Here is a 17,903-nt window from a genome sequence, read left to right as displayed (position 1 = left end):
TTAACCACCGCTGGCATTTGTTTCCCCAGAAATAAACCTGAAAGCTTCAGTGAAATAAGACCAGTGAAGATCTGGCTGATGCGATGAACGATTTTATTGGTGTTTGAGCAGAATACAAGAGCAGGCCAGCGTCAGGAAACAGGCACGTCTTCTTGGAATAAAGCACTTCGCGCTCCTTCCGCCATAAGGCACCGGCCCACGCACGTGACAAGGGAGCCGAGAGGGCTCTGGTGCCAGCGGAGGAGCGTCCCGGAACGACCTGGCTGAGGAACGGTTGCTCAGAGGAACCGGGCACTTCGCCGTCTGCCAAAAGGCACCGTGCGCCCTGCACATCTCTGTGTCTGAGCGATCGCCCTGGGCTCTGCTCTGGGAGTCCCGCCCAGGGGCTGCTTTGCACCAAAAACACCTCCGGAGACACGCCACGTCTCCTTGTTCACTGGTCTGCCTGAAGCCAACCCTGGCAAGAAGGCAGAGCTCCCGCAGCTCACGTCAGCAGAAATCTAGACTCCAGCAATGAATGGGGACCCCCAGACCCAAGGACCCTGCGCTCTTTTGGAAACGGCTGCACTACAGAAGAGCGAGAGAGAGAGACAGAGAGAGAGAGGAAGGGGGTCTTTCACGTGGCGCCTAGGCCGAGATCTCGGAGGTAGAATCTCCGGAAAGGAAGTGGATGTCGTGGGCAAGGCAAGGCCCGTGGGGTTCCCTTCCAAAATCAACCAGGAAGTTCTTGTTCACGGTCAGGCCTCCCTTCTCCGTGTCCACATCGATCTGCAGCATGACAGAGCCTTCCCTGCGAGGGGACAAGAGCGCAGCGCTTACGGACGAGCAAAGAGAGAGGCGCAGCGGAGACGTGGCCTGGCTCTCAGATCCCTCAGAACTCCGTCCCCCTGCGATCCCCACGGTGCCCTTGCAGCCCCCCGATGAGGCGCCTTTCCCGTTCCCAGCGGAGAGGCCGTGCAGAAGAGGCCCCTCGCTTCCCAAACGCTGCTCACCTGACCAGGTTCGGGTAGAACTGCTTGTCCCAGGTGCTGTAGAAGGAGTTGGTGACGTACAGCCTCTTGCCATCCAGGCTGAGCTGCAGTTTACTGGGGCCGCCGTACACTCTCTTGCACTGAAGGCACAACAGACAGGGGGGATGCTGCTGGCTCCTTTCGTTCAGCAGCAAGCACAAGCAGGGGCAGGGGAGCAGAGCAGAGCGGCCGCCTCGCCTCCCAGCGCAGGCAAGCTACCGGATGCTGCAGACACACGGGTACCGCAGAGGAGAGCGACCCCAGAAACCACGGGCAGAGCACCAGCGGAGCAGAGGCAGAGGACACCGCAGGGCAAAGAGGCCACAGAACTCACCTTGACCACCAAGGGCTCCGGCTGGCACTTCAGCTCTTCGTCTCTACACACGGTCACGGGGCCGCCTCTCAGGATGCTGCCTCCCACAAACACCTGTCCCAAGGCAGAGGGAGGCATGTGGTCCTGCATCCAGCCACCACCAGATCCTGCTGAGGAAGCCACCCGGGCGAGACTTCTGCCTCTGCCTTACCTGTCCCACCAGCCTGGGCTTGCAGGTTTTGGAGAGCTCGTATTGGCGGATGTCTCCGTGCCACCAGTTGCTGAGATACAGGTACTTGTCATCCTTGGAGATGATGAGGTCGGCGATGAAGGCTAGGGCACAGAAACAAAGAGCTCTACAGGGGGCAGCATCGACAGAAAACGTGCCCTGCATCGAGCCCCGGCTCCCATCTCTCCCTGCCAGTCTCTGTGCAGCAAGGCTTTGGGGTCAGCAGCGGCCTCGGCCAAGCTGCACAGCACAAGGCTCTGGGAGGAAAAAGGAAAGCCCAGCCCCGGGCACACGAACCTGGCATCTTGGGCATAATCCATCCCATCACGTCCTTGGCCGGTATGCGAATCACCTCTTCTACTGCCCAGCTGTCTCTCTGGACAAGAAACACAGGCGCCGCGGCATGAGCGCTCCTGCCCGCCCCCTCCGCACCCCTCCCTCTTTCTCTCTGCTGCCCCAAATTCCTTCCCTGCTTTGCTCAGCCCCCCGTAGCCGCTCATGGCCGGGTCTCCCCTGGCCGCTGGCAGAATGCTTGCCTCGCACTTGTAGAAGCGGTAGACGACGCCACTCAGGGCACAGCTGACGTAGCCCTCGGCAGCATCGGGGTTGTGGAGGAATTTAACGGTCAGGGGCAAAGAGTCCTCCCCCAGGTCAAAGCACTGGGTGAGGGTGCGGCAGGACAGGTTCCACACGTTCAGGCGGCGCCCAAAGACCCCTGAGGAAAAGCAGAACCGAGTCACAACAGGGGTGGCCAGCCGTGGAGACTCATCCCTCCCCAGAACGATCGGGGAGAAATCTGCCTGTCCCCTCTCCCTGAGCGCATCGGCAGCCTCCCACCGCCTCCGTGCGTTCCGGCTCAGCCCTCGCATCCGTATTCCCTCACCTTTCTTGAAGTCATCGGGATTAAAGCCACGTCCCGCACGTTTTGGGACTATCCCGGCGGAGCTGATCAGAACATTGTGGCGCGGCTGGTACCAGAAGTCGTAGCCACTCGGGGGGACCTCACACTCGTTTTCCCAGTTGCCCTTCAGTTCAAAGGTCTCTCCATCCAGCACGATAAACCCACCTGTGACACAAAAAGGGGACGCATGACAGATCACACGCTCCACTTCCAAACCACCCGGTTTGCCCACGGAGTTGTGACAGGGCACGGCACCTTTTGCGTTGCCAGACGGATCTCCTGTGTTGGCAATCAGAACATCACCGTTGGGCAGGCTGCGAGGCACGTTGAGGTGTGCCTTGTTGCACTTCCAGAAGACATCCACCGGCTCAATCGTCTGAAAAACGTTGACGCACACACACGTCAGCCTCGACCGCTCAGCTCATTTCACAGTGCCTGGCAGAGCCTTTGGCCATCAGAGACGTCCGAGAATGGCTGACGCCGGCAGGAGCTTTCTTTCCAAGAACCCACGCTTCCTACCGCCTGCTCCTCCTTGGAGAGGAGCACAGAAGCCTCTGAGCTCCCCTGCACCCGGACAAGAAGGCGGCAGCAACACCCAACCCGCAACAGCTTTCTCCGTCCACCTCGCTATCTGGCCGGGCGGCAGACGTGGCGTGTTGCGTCACTTCCAGCGACTGGACACAAGAGCTCTCTGAACACAAGAGGCGCACAGAGAGGGACGCAACGACGACCGGGGCCTTCCGTGGTCTGGGAAGGAGAGAGCTGAGAGGGAAACGTGCCCTGGCTCTCTGAAACCAGGGTGGGAGAGAAGACGAAGAGAGAAGCCTTCTTCCTTGGGTATGATTCCAGAAGCACCAGTTCCCAACTCCTTCCCAGAAACTTCTCTTTGAATCACCTCAGGCCTACCTTACACAGCTTGGGAGCCCGGCACTGGGAACCCACATCCACCACGTAAATGCGGGAAGAAATCAAACAGGGAAGAACCAGCTTGTTCCTTTTCCTTGGGGCATTGTCAAAGCAGGTGCAGCCCGTGCTCCACCCCGCGGAGTGCAGCTCGTCTTTGAGGTTGGGCATGGGCAGGCGGTGGATCACCTAGGCAGTCAAGGCAGAGTTAGGGGTCACTCGGGGAGGCAGGCAGAAATGGGGACCCTCGTGCTGGCAGACATTTCTGCCGTGGTGGCCTCCACTGGCCTCTAGCTGGGACTGCCTGCAGAGACCCAGCGGGGAGAGCGCTGCTCCTTGCCCTGGCCACTGCTCTCCGTTAGGGAACCGTGCGCAGCGGAGAATTACGGAGATTCTTTCACCAGTTCCTCACCCCACGCTGCTGAAACTCAGAAAATTAGGTGTGTGAAGAAATTACAATTTGGCCAAACGGGTGCATTGCCCCGCAAACTCCTCCTAAGACTGGCGTTCAAAACGGATCAAAAGCTTTCAGAAGCCTTAAGGGGCCAGTTCCATCTCAGCTCTTGGAATGATGGACTCATCAGGTCACAGAAACAGCCCTGATGTGGACAACCTGTCTCTGCAGCCCTCAGAGACAGGCCAGTGCCGATTTCCCCGTCAGGATGACAGCAGAGAGGCTGGAACAGTGCACAGCAGAACAGCCCTGACGTTGAAGGCCAACAGAAACACGCTGAACTCTGCAAAAGCGCTGGACGCCCTCAGCCACCTGGGTCACTAGAGCCCATTTTCCACACTGAGCAGCCACTGGCAGGGCGATTCCGAGCTCAAAAGCTCCCTGGCAGCACCAGGATGCTCTGGAAGTGAGTTGGGAAGTGAGTCAGAGCCGACTTGTCCCCAGGACACAGAGACAGAGATGACTGAACTGGAGCCAGGCACCCAGGGAACAGTGGAAGGAGGGCAGGAAGGTGAGATTCCCAGCGGACAACAGCCTGATCTCGCGCGCAGTTCCAGTGGGGAAGCAAGAAGCAGAGCAGCCGTGGCCAATCTCACAAGGGGTTTCCCAGACAGGGCTTGGAGGACACGAACAGGCGGGGGCAAGAGTCGCGCCAGGGTTGGTGGGACAGGAAGGTGCAGGAAGACAAGAAGGTGACAGGAATAAGCAGACAGCCCGCACGACAGAGTGGCTGTCGAGCAAAAAGAAAAGAAAGTGGATGTCGTGAATCTGGAGGCACTGGAAAGCACAGAGCCAGCAGCCAGTCATCCGCCCAGTAAAAGCCAGTAGAGACACCGGTACCTGGCCATAACATGGAGACCTGGGGTTGAGATCGACGGTGGCCAGGAAGTCAGGCTGGTCGATGCCCGTTTCCCTGAAGGTACAGGTCACGTAGGCAACCTCCTCCCTAGGATCTGGGCACACAGAAAGCTGGTGTTAGAAGGTGCCGTGAAGCAGCCAGAAAGGAAAAGAAAAGCTTCAGCCCCACAAGCGGATCTCCAGATATTTCCAGTTGTCTCCCTTTTGGGCAGGGACTCGGCACACCCCGTTAATTGGAGGTGCTCCTCACTAACTCAGCGTTCTTTCCCAAACACCCCCCTCCAAAACACGCTCCGGAGGACTTGCCTTTCTCAGCCGGGCAGGTGGGGTACTCGTAGCACTGAGCTCTGCATCTCTCTGCATGGAGAAGAGGAGAAGAAGAAAATGAGGAACGTCCGCATCCTTAGCAGGTGCCTGTTCAGCAGACTCTGTCCCACCCATGGACCTTCTCCCAGGGGCCCCTGTGACCAGCACCAACTCTTGTTACGGCAACAAAACATCTCCGATCCCAGAGAGGAATCCTCCCTGAAGAGCCACCCAGATTGGTAGCGGAACCAAAGACGCCTTTGGCACCAGTCAGACAAACACCAAACGTCAGTCCCACCTCGCTCCTTCCTGCAGCGCTGCAGAGGAACAAACCCCCCAGTGCCCAAGTTTGGAGCTGGGATGTCTGCAGCCTCCGGGCAGTGGCTGGAGCCAGCTCCAGGACGGAGCTACGAGGCCTGGAGCTGGCGGGAGGCCGCGGAGCGTCGCTTACCCATGCTGAAGGCCGGCTGGGTCACTCTCCTCAAGAGCAGAGGTGCTGGAGGTGCAGCTTGCTGTGTGCCTCGCTGGATGGGTTGTGTTGTGCCCAGGCTGCTCTCAGGGGGCCTTATATACAAGGCAAAGGGGTGGGGGGAGAAAGCAAGCTGCCAAGGGAGGAGCCGTGGCTCCTCAGCGTTTGGGAGGTGCCAGACCAGCGCTGTGGCTTGTTTCCGCCTTGCTAAGCACCAATCTGCAGGGAAAATCTGCTGGGCCAGGCAGGTCTTTTCCTTAAACGCCACGTCCCGTATCTGATTTCCAATGGGAATTCTTTGGCTCTGGAGGACTCTGTGTCCCAGCCAAGAAACCAGATCATTAAAGCCATCCCCATCCCCGGGTTCCTGCCGTACAAATGTGCAGTGGCTGCAAATTCCACGGGAGGGATGAGAAGCCCAGCTGGATAATCGGCCCCACCAGCAGCCTCCTGGAAATTACAAGGTGTGAAGACACGGAGGCCACCAAAGGCACCTCGGCGATCTGGACCCTGACAGAAGGCACGTCTGTGTGCGAGGGCTGAGCTGAAGGCATCACGGGCTCAGTGCTCAAGCGCATCCCTCAGCGGGGATACAGCGCTCAGAGGATGGAGGGGCCTCCAGCAGCACGGACGTCAGAAGAGACTTGAGGAGCTGGTGCTGTCTGCCCAACCGCCAGGACAGACACCCGGCTGGAAACGGGTGCCTTGTGGAGGCAGCACTTCCAGAAGTGAAGCCTTTTGGAAGAAGTGTCCCCACCTGAGACCACCACGAGCCTGGCTGCCAGCAGCTGCCCAGCCAAAGCAGGAAGAGAACACCAAGCGCCGTGGAACGTGAACAAGTGTCATCTCTTTTGGAAGAACCCCTCAATCAGTGGGCAGATTACACGCGATAAGTAATTGCTGCGCGTAGGAATGCAGAAACATCTGACAGCGCCATCAGAGAAGCCCTCGGGAGATCTCTATCGGAGGAGAGGACAGCTTGGCCCATCTCACAGGGCTGTAACTAAATGGCTTCCAGAACGGCACCTTAAACATGCGACTGGTGCACGCAGGTGCAGCCAAACCCTCGGTCCTTTCTGTAGGCAAGGACACCAGACTGCTGCCGCTGGGAGAACTCGTGACCTGTTCAGCAGAAATCCATCTCGGCAGTTTCAGCGCAAGAGACATAGGCAGCCCGGAGAGGGGTCAGGACCTTCCGCAGCCAGACAGCTCCCTGCCACCGGGCAACGGACGGTTATTGCCGCAAGCTGCGTCCCAGGTACATGGCGGTTCTCTGTGAGGCAAGGAGAAGGTGTTCAGATATCATCATGGACATGAGGAGAAAGCGTGCAAAGCAGTGGCTCCAAGCCTTACGTTACTGGCTGTGGGGAAGTGGAGATCCTGGGCCAGAGTGAGCACACGGAAAGAAATTCTGTCCTCAAACTTCTGGATGGCTTTTCACAGCGTTAGGGCAGCCGTTTAATTGAGCACAACATCCACCGAGGACCTCAACAGAGGAACCTTTCCTGGCCGTCAGAAAAACCAGCAACCATGAGGAGGAACTGCAAAGGGTGCCAGGGGAAAGAGGCATCAAAGAGCTGTGCTGCATCAGGCCAAACTGGAAGGGACTGGGCTCCACGCTGGAGTGCAGGGGCAAGTGTCATACCAGGTGTAACGTGTACGGGCTGTCACCATCTCCAGACGGCAAGCGGACTCCGTGAAAGGCCACTGCATATCCACACTGGACAAAACCAAGACTGACAGGCCAATGCCGTACGACGCGGCGTGCTGAGCGCTGGCTACCGTTCGCCCCTCGTGGCCGTGTTAATGTGAAACACTTCTGTTTCAGCTGTGTGAGGCCAAGTGGAAGCTAAGAATCTGCGTTCCCAGAGGCAAACTCTTCCATATCTCCTGAGGGATTCTCCTGGGCTCACAAGGAGGTGCCAGTGTTGGGAACCAACCTGACACCCGACCCTTACCAGCCAGATTCCAAGAGCTCACACCTCCAGGAAGCACAACCAGCCCCAAGGATGCGCGAGAAGCTCCTGCTCCATCAGAGGCCATTTTGGGTGCTTGGCTGATGCCTTTGGTGCGTGCTTCTGCGGTCGCAACGTGCATGGCTCACTGCTCCTTCTTCCACCTGCACACCTGCTAATTAAACAGCTCGTTAGTCTTCCGCTCATTAACAAAGTTTGCTGCTCATCCTCTTTGGCTTTCCTCAGTGACGTCTCTGGCACCCCTCACCAAACCAAGCTGCAGGGTGTAGAGTTTCTCATCGCAGCTGATAGGAGGAGGGATAAGAGCTGGCTCGGCAGCACCAGCAAGCCAGCAGGCGATGGTTAGCGGAGAGCACAGTCGCTGTGGCCTGCTCTCGGCCCAAGAAAAGCTCCTGCGGCAGGCAGGGATGGGCAGCCACGGCACGCAACAGCAATCGGGGCCCCACTGGACGGCCCACGCTGAGGTGGACACTCCTCCCCTCCTCACGACCACCCCTCCAACCCCGACAGGGAAGAACACGCTGTCATTTTGATAATGGGCAAGCCCTGGTGATGACGTCCGGTGCAGGCTGGCGCAGCACACCCAACGTGCTGGAAGATGACCGCGCTGCACCGAGGACACGATGTCTGCTCTGAACACCCAAGGAAGAACTCCCCTGAGCCCCGGAGCCGTCCCAGCCCTCCCCCAGTTCTCCTGGGACGACGTTCTCTTGCTTCGCTCCTCACCCTGCCATTTACCCCGGGAGGTGCCCCAGGGTGTCCGAGTGTTGCTCATCGTCCTGCATTCTTAAATCCCCTTTCCCACACCTCTGACCTGGCCTCCACACTCTCTGTACAGCCTCACCCGCACTCAAACAGCTCAGCCAGGCACCAAGCACCATGAGAGCAGCAGAATTTGGAAAGACTTTAGTCATCGCCAGTGTCCCACCAAAAACGCCAGCAGAGGTACGTTGTCCCAGACCTTCCCAGGCTCCACATCTCTCAGGGGTTCCCTCTCTTCCAGTCCATCACCCTCATCAGGAGCAGAAGGAAAACCACACCGTCCAACTCTTGTGTCAAAACAGGCACAGTTCATCACCTTTAGCAGCAGGGGCAAGCGTTGCACGTTACGTCCCAAGCTGCCGAGGTGGTACCGGAAGCTTCACCAAGTTTGATGTTCACTTCTGCAAGGAGTGGCTCAGAGCGCGCGAGATCGGAGCCCCCACAGCTCTGCACATCAGTGTTTACATCACCCTGACCCGCATCGAGTCGGATGGTAAGCAGCTGCCGATCAGCGCTGAGGATGTTCCGAAGCCGAGCTTTGCCCACAAATTTAAATTCATGGCACGAGCCCCAGTTCCTGTTTGTCATTCCCACCTCAGCTGCCATGGGGCCGGCATCTCATCAACAGCCAATGGGTGGATGAAGGGGTCCCAGCTCTCCCATCAGCAGTGAACGTGAAACAGAGAGGAAGAAGGGGATGATTTTTTTGAAGCTGGCACTGATACATGTGCTCCCCAGAAACCTGCTGGTGGGTGAGGAGACATGCGTGCCAACCAAGAAATGTGAAATGGCCCTGGCGACAGAAAGGAAAGTGACAGTGGGAGGTGACGGTGTGCGCTTGCCTGTTGGGTGCAGATACAGGCCATGCGGGAACTGTTCCTTCTCCACCAGATCGCTCCTACAGGTCACACTAAATCGTGGTGATTCAAGTGGTGGACAAAGTCTCTGCTGAAAAAAAGTCACTGCATGTCTTTCGCCAACAACTGCATTTGAGAACGGAGACAGGACTAGGGGCTCCTCCTCGCACCCTTCCAACCTGACAGCAGGCGGGCAGTCTCCAGCAGAGAAGACGCTACCGTGAGCATGCAAAGCCGGTTGAGTTCCTTTCAAAATCCATCAACTTCCTCTGGAAAAGAACAAGCTCCCATTACGGACAAAGGAATCGTATCCTAATGTAGGTGTCTCCCACATTTTACTGTTCTGTCTGTGTCTAAGCTGAGGTCTCCTTTTTAATGACCGCGGATGAGTCCCAGTTCCGTATTTGCCTACACAAGCATCCAGGGATAATGACGCCAGAGACGGGATGTTCCCAGTGCCTTTCAGCACGCCATTCAGAAGTTCATAATGCTTGGAAGCATTTCAGGCCAACAGCCCTCAGGACAGAAGAAATCAAAGGGTAATTTCTCTGTGTGTCACTCCTCTCTCCTGTTTGAAATGGCCACCTCGAATGACTTGGAACATACTCCTAGGATGCCGTTTTCTCTCTCCACGGGCAACCACGCACGCCTCCACCTCCAGAGTCTCCTGCTCTAGGGACGGGTGAGACAGATCCTGCCACAGATACGTTTGGTCTCTACAAGACTCTTTGGAAGGGCAGACTAATCCGGTCAAAAAGAGCCGTGGGTTGAGAAGGTGAACGGGATTTGCAGCCTCATGAAGGAGAACCAATCTGAATTCCCAGACACGATGAGAAGGGGCGGTTAGCAGAGCGCACAACACAACAGCTCGGGTGCTGCAGGGCACGCCGCGCTCTGCCAAAGCTGCTGGATGCCAGACAGGGCTGAGCCACCGGGCTTCATGAACCAGGCTCTTGGGACGCTGCCCCCAGCCTCGGCCACAGAGAAGCTGCAGGTGCAGGCGAAGACGGAGCAAAAGCAGCTGAGCTCACCTCCGGCCAGGGCAGAGGGAAGAGCAGAAAGGCGGCAGAAAGGGGACGTTCCTGGCAGACAGCCTCCCCACTGGCTGCGGATCCCAGCGGAGGAGCAAGGAGCCGATGGCCGGTGGCCTCCTCGCTGCACATGGGGAGCCGCAAGAAAAAAGTGACTCCTGCGGCAGCCGAGGAGAGCCTAGCAAAGGCACGTGGGACAGAAAGAGAGAGCGCTCCAACCATTGGTACAAGTACGCAGACAGCCTGAGGGGCAGAGGCACGCTTCAGACAACTCCACAGCCCACAGCTACACCCGGACAAACCCACCGGAAAGCCACATCCTTAGGTTGTGATTTCAGACACCGCGGAATGACTCCAGGCTGCCACCGAAGCGCCCTGCCGCGTGCAGCCACAGGGAGATGGACCGTCAGTCACTTTTTTGGCAGCGCGGTGTTCTGCCGGATCAGCGCCTTCAACCGACTCCTCCCGCACGGCACAGTCGCTCGTGTGACACAAGAGGAGTGGCAGCATCACGCCGCTGGGGAGGACGACGAGCAGGACCTGCTGCTTCTCCTCTTCCCTGCCACTAAAGACAGGCATTAGCAACTCAGTCATATTTCTCTGTGCTTCTGGTCGGTCTCTGTTCATCCACCTACGACCAGGAAGGCAGAATACGCAGCAGTGATTTGTTCAGCTGTTACAGAAGAGAAGATTGTTATCTGTGGTAAAACAATCCAGTCGATCCCCTTGGCCACCCTCTGCAACATCCGTGATTCCTCTGCCAAACACTGGAAGAAGCAGCTGGGAAGTGGCACCTGCATCCCCCATCTCCCTCCCAACATCCCTCCCAGGAACAAAAGGCCACACTCACACTCGGTGCAAGTTCCCCATTTCCAGCCCAGCTTCTGAACGCTGAAATGAGCACGTGCTACAAAAGCCCAGCAAAAAGCACTCGGGAGGGTGAGGAGAGCTCAGCGGCTATCTGCTGCAGACCAGAGGGGAGGAGAGCAAACGTGTGGGTTTGCTGCTGCCGGGAGCTGGCCAGGGGCTGGGATTATTTCTCGCCTGCGCTGCTCTCTGGAAGGGGAGGGGAAAATGGAAGGTTCGTCTCCAAAGAAGGCCCAGGGCAGAACGAAGCGCTCACGACGGCTGCACCGCCAACGTGATTTGTCAGGACGTTGTTTCCAGTCCGGTATCTACAAGCCTCATCTTAACGCGGTGCGTTAACCAGTGGTGCAGCCTAAGGAGCCCTCAGCTCCTCATGAAACTCCATCCTCCCTCCGAGCTTGTGCCCCAGAAAAAAAAGGACATTTGGGGAGGTGTTGGAAACTGCAGAGGACTCGAAGGGTGCTGGCAGCAGGGAGCAGCACAACTTCCAAATAATGGCCAGAGGGAACAGACAGAGCATCCACCATGGGCCACCCCGAGCCACCGCCTCCCAGCTGAAGCACGTTCAGCCACTGCAGATGCACCGCGTTCCTCGGGATAACTCACGCACAAGTCTCGCTCCCTGAAAGATGGGAATCGGGCCCCAGAGCCCTGGGAACTGGCCTTGGAGCTGGGTCACCTCTGCTGCGGTGCCTGTTGATCTTCGTGGCCCGGCTGCAGCTCAAAGCCTGGGCTGAGTCCTTGCCTGGCCGTGCGAGCACCTGCAAGTCAGAGAGGGTGGTCAGTGGAGAGCGTGAGGGACAGCAGACTCTGACCAAGGCCATTAACATGGCCCTTCGCTAAGGGAGTTCTTCCCCACATTAACGTGGCCGGTGCCTGGCCCCATCCCCAGGAGGGGTTTGCAGGGCGCGTTCAGCTCAGCCAGCTCCAGCCACGGGGACCGCACGCTGGCACGGGGACGTCTGCTGGGCAGACTCTCCCTCCAGCCATGGAGAGGAGGAGGCTCCCCGGGTCGGAAGGTGGGAGAGAGAGGGCTCATTCCAAAGGCACCGCCACAGCAGGGCCATCCCCTGGGAAGAGCCTCAAACGAGGCAGCGCTGGAGGATGGGAGGGGGACGTCACACTCAAGCGATGGTGATACTCGACGGCAGCACCCCAGGGCGCATAAGAGCTGTAGCAATGTGTTTGCCCGAGAGAAGCCTGAAGGAAGTCAATGAAGCTGTGTTCTTCCAAGGTACTTACAGAGAAGATGGAAACTTAGGGGGATCCTCTTTACAGCCTCGTTTTTGTCACCTCCCAACTAGTGATGGTTTTGGCTGCAAACTGTGCCTGGTGAAGGTGCTCAAGGCAGATGGGACAATGGGAAGATCTGTGGGTGTGCAGCAGGGCTTTGGAGGCCAGTGGTGGCTGTCCTGTGGAGCGGGATTTGACATCCTGCACCGCACACGATGAGCAAGAGAACGACCTACAACTCCAATAACTGCACCTTGCTTTGGTGGAAACCTCAGCCCTGTTTCTGAGTGCAAGAGGACAGTCTGGGGAGAAGGTGTAAGGGACCGAGGCCATTGTGCCAGCATCACATTAAGTGCATGCAGAGTCCTTCGGGTGAAAACCCGACCTTCCCTCGGCCTCTGTGTCGAGGCTGTGTTGTCCACGTGAATTGACCAAGTGGAAATCAAAATTGTCACCAGCAGCAAGGCGGCCACTCAACAGACACACGGGATTGCACTGGAGTGCCCACTAAGTGTGTTCCTTCAAGCCCTCCTAAAACCACATGGCTGCTGTGGGGGATGACAACACTGCATTGCCGTGACAAGGTCTGTTTGTTCGGGGCAGAAAAAGAACAAATGGTTGCCACGCTTCCCTATAAAACATGTATCTGCAGGAATGCAAGCACGATAAAAAAGAAAAACCAGGCAAAGCCAACTTCTACCAGAAACTCCTAGGCAGCCTGACAGGGGCTCTGGCACAACGGGTGTCCTGTCTTCGGGATTTTCAAAACCCTGATCTCATCATTAACCACCGCTGGCATTTGTTTCCCCAGAAATAAACCTGAAAGCTTCAGTGAAATAAGACCAGTGAAGATCTGGCTGATGCGATGAACGATTTTATTGGTGTTTGAGCAGAACACAAGAGCAGACCAGCGTCAGGAAACAGGCACGTCTTCTTGGAACAAAGCACTTCGTGCTCCTTCCACCGTAAGGCACCGGCCCACGCACGTGACAAGGGAGCCGAGAGGGCTCTGGTGCCAGCGGAAGAGCGTCCGGGAACGACCTGGCTGAGGAACGGTCGCTCAGAGGAACCGGGCACTTCGCCGTCTGCCAAAAGGCACCGTGCGCCCTGCACATCTCTGTGTCTGAGCGATCGCCCTGGGCTCTGCTCTGGGAGTCCCGGCCAGGGGCTGCTTTGCACCAAAAACACCTCCGGAGACACGCCACGTCTCCTTGTTCACTGGTCTGCCTGAAGCCAACCCTGGCAAGAAGGCAGAGCTCCCGCAGCTCACGTCAGCAGAAATCTAGACTCCAGCAATGAATGGGGACCCCCAGACCCACGGACCCTGCGCTCTTTTGGAAACGGCTGCACTACAGAAGAGCGAGAGAGACAGAGAGAGAGAGGAAGGGGGTCTTTCACGTGGCGCCTAGGCCGAGATCTCGGAGGTGGAATCTCCGGAAAGGAAGTGGATGTCGTGGGCAAGGCAAGGCCCGTGGGGTTCCCTTCCAAAATCAACCAGGAAGTCCTTGTTCACGGTCAGGCCTCCCTTCTCCGTGTCCACATCGATCTGCAGCATGACAGAGCCTTCCCTGCGAGGGGACAAGAGCGCAGCGCTTACGGACGAGCAAAGAGAGAGGCGCAGCGGAGACGTGGCCTGGCTCTCAGATCCCTCAGAACTCCGTCCCCCTGCGATCCCCACGGTGCCCTTGCAGCCCCCCGATGAGGCGCCTTTCCCGTTCCCAGCGGAGAGGCCGTGCAGAAGAGGCCCCTCGCTTCCCAAACGCTGCTCACCTGACCAGGTTCGGGTAGAACTGCTTGTCCCAGGTGCTGTAGAAGGAGTTGGTGACGTACAGCCTCTTGCCATCCAGGCTGAGCTGCAGTTTACTGGGGCCGCCGTACACTCTCTTGCACTGAAGGCACAACAGACAGGGGGGATGCTGCTGGCTCCTTTCGTTCAGCAGCAAGCACAAGCAGGGGCAGGGGGGCAGAGCAGAGCGGCCGCCTCGCCTCCCAGCGCAGGCAAGCTACCGGATGCTGCAGACACACGAGTACCGCAGAGGAGAGCGACCCCAGAAACCACGGGCAGAGCACCAGCGGAGCAGAGGCAGAGGACACCGGAGGGCAAAGAGGCCACAGAACTCACCTTGACCACCAAGGGCTCCGGCTGGCACTTCAGCTCTTCGTCTCTACACACGGTCACGGGGCCGCCTCTCAGGATGCTGCCTCCCACAAACACCTGTCCCAAGGCAGAGGGAGACATGTGGTCCTGCATCCAGCCACCACCAGATCCTGCTGAGGAAGCCACCCGGGCGAGACTTCTGCCTCTGCCTTACCTGTCCCACCAGCCTGGGCTTGCAGGTTTTGGAGAGCTCGTATTGGCGGATGTCTCCGTGCCACCAGTTGCTGAGATACAGGTATTTGTCATCCTTGGAGATGATGAGGTCGGCGATGAAGGCTAGGGCACAGAAACAAAGAGCTCTACAGGGGGCAGCATCGACAGAAAACGTGCCCTGCATCGAGCCCCGGCTCCCATCTCTCCCTGCCAGTCTCTGTGCAGCAAGGCTTTGGGGTCAGCAGCGGCCTCGGCCAAGCTGCACAGCACAAGGCTCTGGGAGGAAAAAGGAAAGCCCAGCCCCGGGCACACGAACCTGGCATCTTGGGCATAATCCATCCCGACACGTCCTTGGCCGGTATGCGAATCACCTCTTCTACTGCCCAGCTGTCTCTCTGGACAAGAAACACAGGCGCCGCGGCATGAGCGCTCCTGCCCGCCCCCTCCGCACCCCTCCCTCTTTCTCTCTGCTGCCCCAAATTCCTTCCCTGCTTTGCTCGGCCCCCCGTAGCCGCTCATGGCCGGGTCTCCCCTGGCCGCTGGCAGAATGCTTGCCTCGCACTTGTAGAAGCGGTAGACGACGCCACTCAGGGCACAGCTGACGTAGCCCTCGGCAGCATCGGGGTTGTGGAGGAATTTAACGGTCAGGGGCAAAGAGTCCTCCCCCAGGTCAAAGCACTGGGTGAGGGTGCGGCAGGACAGGTTCCACACGTTCAGGCGGCGCCCAAAGACCCCTGAGGAAAAGCAGAACCGAGTCACAACAGGGGTGGCCAGCCGTGGAGACTCATCCCTCCCCAGAATGATCGGGGAGAAATCTGCCTGTCCCCTCTCCCTGAGCGCATCGGCAGCCTCCCACCGCCTCCATGCGTTCCGGCTCAGCCCTCGCATCCGTATTCCCTCACCTTTCTTGAAGTCGTCGGGATTAAAGCCACGTCCCGCACGTTTTGGGACTATCCCGGCGGAGCTGATCAGAACATTGTGGCGCGGCTGGTACCAGAAGTCGTAGCCGCTCGGGGGGACCTCACACTCGTTTTCCCAGTTGCCCTTCAGTTCAAAGGTCTCTCCATCCAGCACGATAAACCCACCTGTGACACAAAAAGGGGACGCATGACAGATCACACGCTCCACTTCCAAACCACCCGGTTTGCCCACGGAGTTGTGACAGGGCACGGCACCTTTTGCGTTGCCAGACGGATCTCCCATGTTGGCAATCAGAACATCACCGTTGGGCAGGCTGCGAGGCACGTTGAGGTGTGCCTTGTTGCACTTCCAGAAGACATCCACCGGCTCAATCGTCTGAAAAACGTTGACGCACACAAACGTCAGCCTCGACCGCTCAGCTCATTTCACAGTGCCTGGCAGAGCCTTTGGCCATCAGAGACGTCTGAGAATGGCTGACGCCGGCAGGAGCTTTCTTTCCAAGAACCCACGCTTCCTACCGCCTGCTCCTCCTTGGAGAGGAGCACAGAAGCCTCTGAGCTCCCCTGCACCCGGACAAGAAGAAGGCAGCAGCACCCAACCCGCAACAGCTTTGTCCGTCCACCTCGCTATCTGGCCGGGCGGCAGACGTGGCGTGTTGCGTCACTTCCAGCGACTGGACACAAGAGCTCTCTGAACACAAGAGGCGCACAGAGAGGGACATAATGATGACCGGAGCCTTCCGTGGTCTGGGAAGGAGAGAGCTGAGAGGGAAACGTGCCCTGGCTCTCTGAAACCAGGGTGGGAGAGAAGACGAAGAGAGAAGCCTTCTTCCTTGGGTATGATTCCAGAAGCACCAGTTCCCAACTCCTTCCCAGAAACTTCTCTTTGAATCACCTCAGGCCTACCTTACACAGCTTGGGAGCCCGGCACTGGGAACCCACATCCACCACGTAAATGCGGGAAGAAATCAAACAGGGAAGAACCAGCTTGTTCCTTTTCCTTGGGGCATTGTCAAAGCAGGTGCAGCCCGTGCTCCACCCCGCGGAGTGCAGCTCGTCTTTGAGGTTGGGCATGGGCAGGCGGTGGATCACCTAGGCAGTCAAGGCAGAGTTAGGGGTCACTCGGGGAGGCAGGCAGAAATGGGGACCCTCGTGCTGGCAGACATTTCTGCCGTGGTGGCCTCCACTGGCCTCTAGCTGGGACTGCCTGCAGAGACCCAGCGGGGAGAGCGCTGCTCCTTGCCCTGGCCACTGCTCTCCGTTAGGGAACCGTGCGCAGCGGAGAATTACGGAGATTCTTTCACCAGTTCCTCACCCCACGCTGCTGAAACTCAGAAAATTAGGTGTGTGAAGAAATTACAATTTGGCCAAACGGGTGCATTGCCCCGCAAACTCCTCCTAAGACTGGCGTTCAAAATGGATCAAAAGCTTTCAGAAGCCTTAAGGGGCCAGTTCCATCTCAGCTCTTGGAGTGATGGACTCATCAGGTCACAGACACAGCCCTGATGTGGACAACCTGATTCTGCAGCCCTCAGAGACAGGCCAGTGCCGATTTCCCCGTCAGGATGACAGCAGAGAGGCTGGAACAGTGCACAGCAGAACAGCCCTGACGTTGAAGGCCAACAGAAACACGCTGAACTCTGCAAAAGCGCTGGACGCCCTCAGCCACCTGGGTCACTAGAGCCCATTTTCCACGCTGAGCAGCCACTGGCAGGGCGATTCCGAGCTCAAAAGCTCCCTGGCAGCACCAGGATGCTCTGGAAGTGAGTTGGGAAGTGAGTCAGAGCCGACTTGTCCCCAGGACACAGAGACAGAGATGACTGAACTGGAGCCAGGCACCCAGGGAACAGTGGAAGGAGGGCAGGAAGGTGAGATTCCCAGCGGACAACAGCCTGATCTCGCGCGCAGTACCAGTGGGGAAGCAAGAAGCAGAGCAGCCGTGGCCAATCTCACAAGGGGTTTCCCAGACAGGGCTTGGAGGACACGAACAGGCGGGGGCAAGAGTCGGGCCAGGGTTGGTGGGACAGGAAGGTGCAGGAAGACAAGAAGGTGACAGGAATAAGCAGACAGCCCGCACGACAGAGTGGCTGTCGAGCAAAAAGAAAAGAAAGTGGATGTCCTGAATCTGGAGGCACTGGAAAGCACAGAGCCAGCAGCCAGTCATCCGCCCAGTAAAAGCCAGTAGAGACACCGGTACCTGGCCATAACATGGAGACCTGGGGTTGAGATCGACGGTGGCCAGGAAGTCAGGCTGGTCGATGCCCGTTTCCCTGTAGGTACAGGTCACGTAGGCAACCTCCTCCCTAGGATCTGGGCACACAGAAAGCTGGTGTTAGAAGGTGCCGTGAAGCAGCCAGAAAGGAAAAGAAAAGCTTCAGCCCCACAAGCGGATCTCCAGATACTTCCAGTTGTCTCCCTTTTGGGCAGGGACTCGGCACACCCCGTTAATTGGAGGTGCTCCTCACTAACTCAGCGTTCTTTCCCAAACACCCCCCTCCAAAAC

General features: G+C 57.9%; 2 protein-coding genes across 2 annotated transcripts; both read right to left on the bottom strand.

The window, feature by feature from the left end:
• Window positions 1-620: 620 nt before the first annotated feature.
• Window positions 621-3,542, bottom strand: LOC147597331 (methanethiol oxidase-like). The gene is made up of 9 exons (XM_086768579.1): window positions 3,360-3,542; window positions 2,709-2,829; window positions 2,436-2,618; window positions 2,089-2,267; window positions 1,850-1,928; window positions 1,535-1,656; window positions 1,345-1,437; window positions 993-1,111; window positions 621-790 (listed from the first exon to the last, which is right to left on the bottom strand). The coding sequence occupies exons 1-9, from the start codon at window positions 3,525-3,527 to the stop codon at window positions 628-630; spliced, it is 1,227 nt and encodes a 408-aa protein (XP_086624705.1). The 5' UTR covers window positions 3,528-3,542; the 3' UTR covers window positions 621-627.
• A 10,005-nt stretch (window positions 3,543-13,547) lies between these two features.
• Window positions 13,548-16,492, bottom strand: LOC147597330 (methanethiol oxidase-like). The gene is made up of 9 exons (XM_086768555.1): window positions 16,307-16,492; window positions 15,656-15,776; window positions 15,383-15,565; window positions 15,036-15,214; window positions 14,797-14,875; window positions 14,482-14,603; window positions 14,292-14,384; window positions 13,940-14,058; window positions 13,548-13,737 (listed from the first exon to the last, which is right to left on the bottom strand). Exons 1-9 carry the CDS (start codon window positions 16,472-16,474, stop codon window positions 13,575-13,577), a joined length of 1,227 nt encoding a protein of 408 aa, XP_086624681.1. The 5' UTR covers window positions 16,475-16,492; the 3' UTR covers window positions 13,548-13,574.
• Between the last annotated feature and the right edge of the window lie 1,411 nt (window positions 16,493-17,903).

This window comes from Chlamydotis macqueenii, chromosome 28 (genome assembly GCF_036417535.1).
Source record: "Chlamydotis macqueenii isolate bChlMac1 chromosome 28, bChlMac1.mat, whole genome shotgun sequence".
Lineage (NCBI taxonomy): Eukaryota > Metazoa > Chordata > Aves > Otidiformes > Otididae > Chlamydotis > Chlamydotis macqueenii.
The sequence above is the reverse complement of the archived record's forward strand: the minus strand, read 5'-3'. Positions and strand labels throughout refer to the sequence as shown.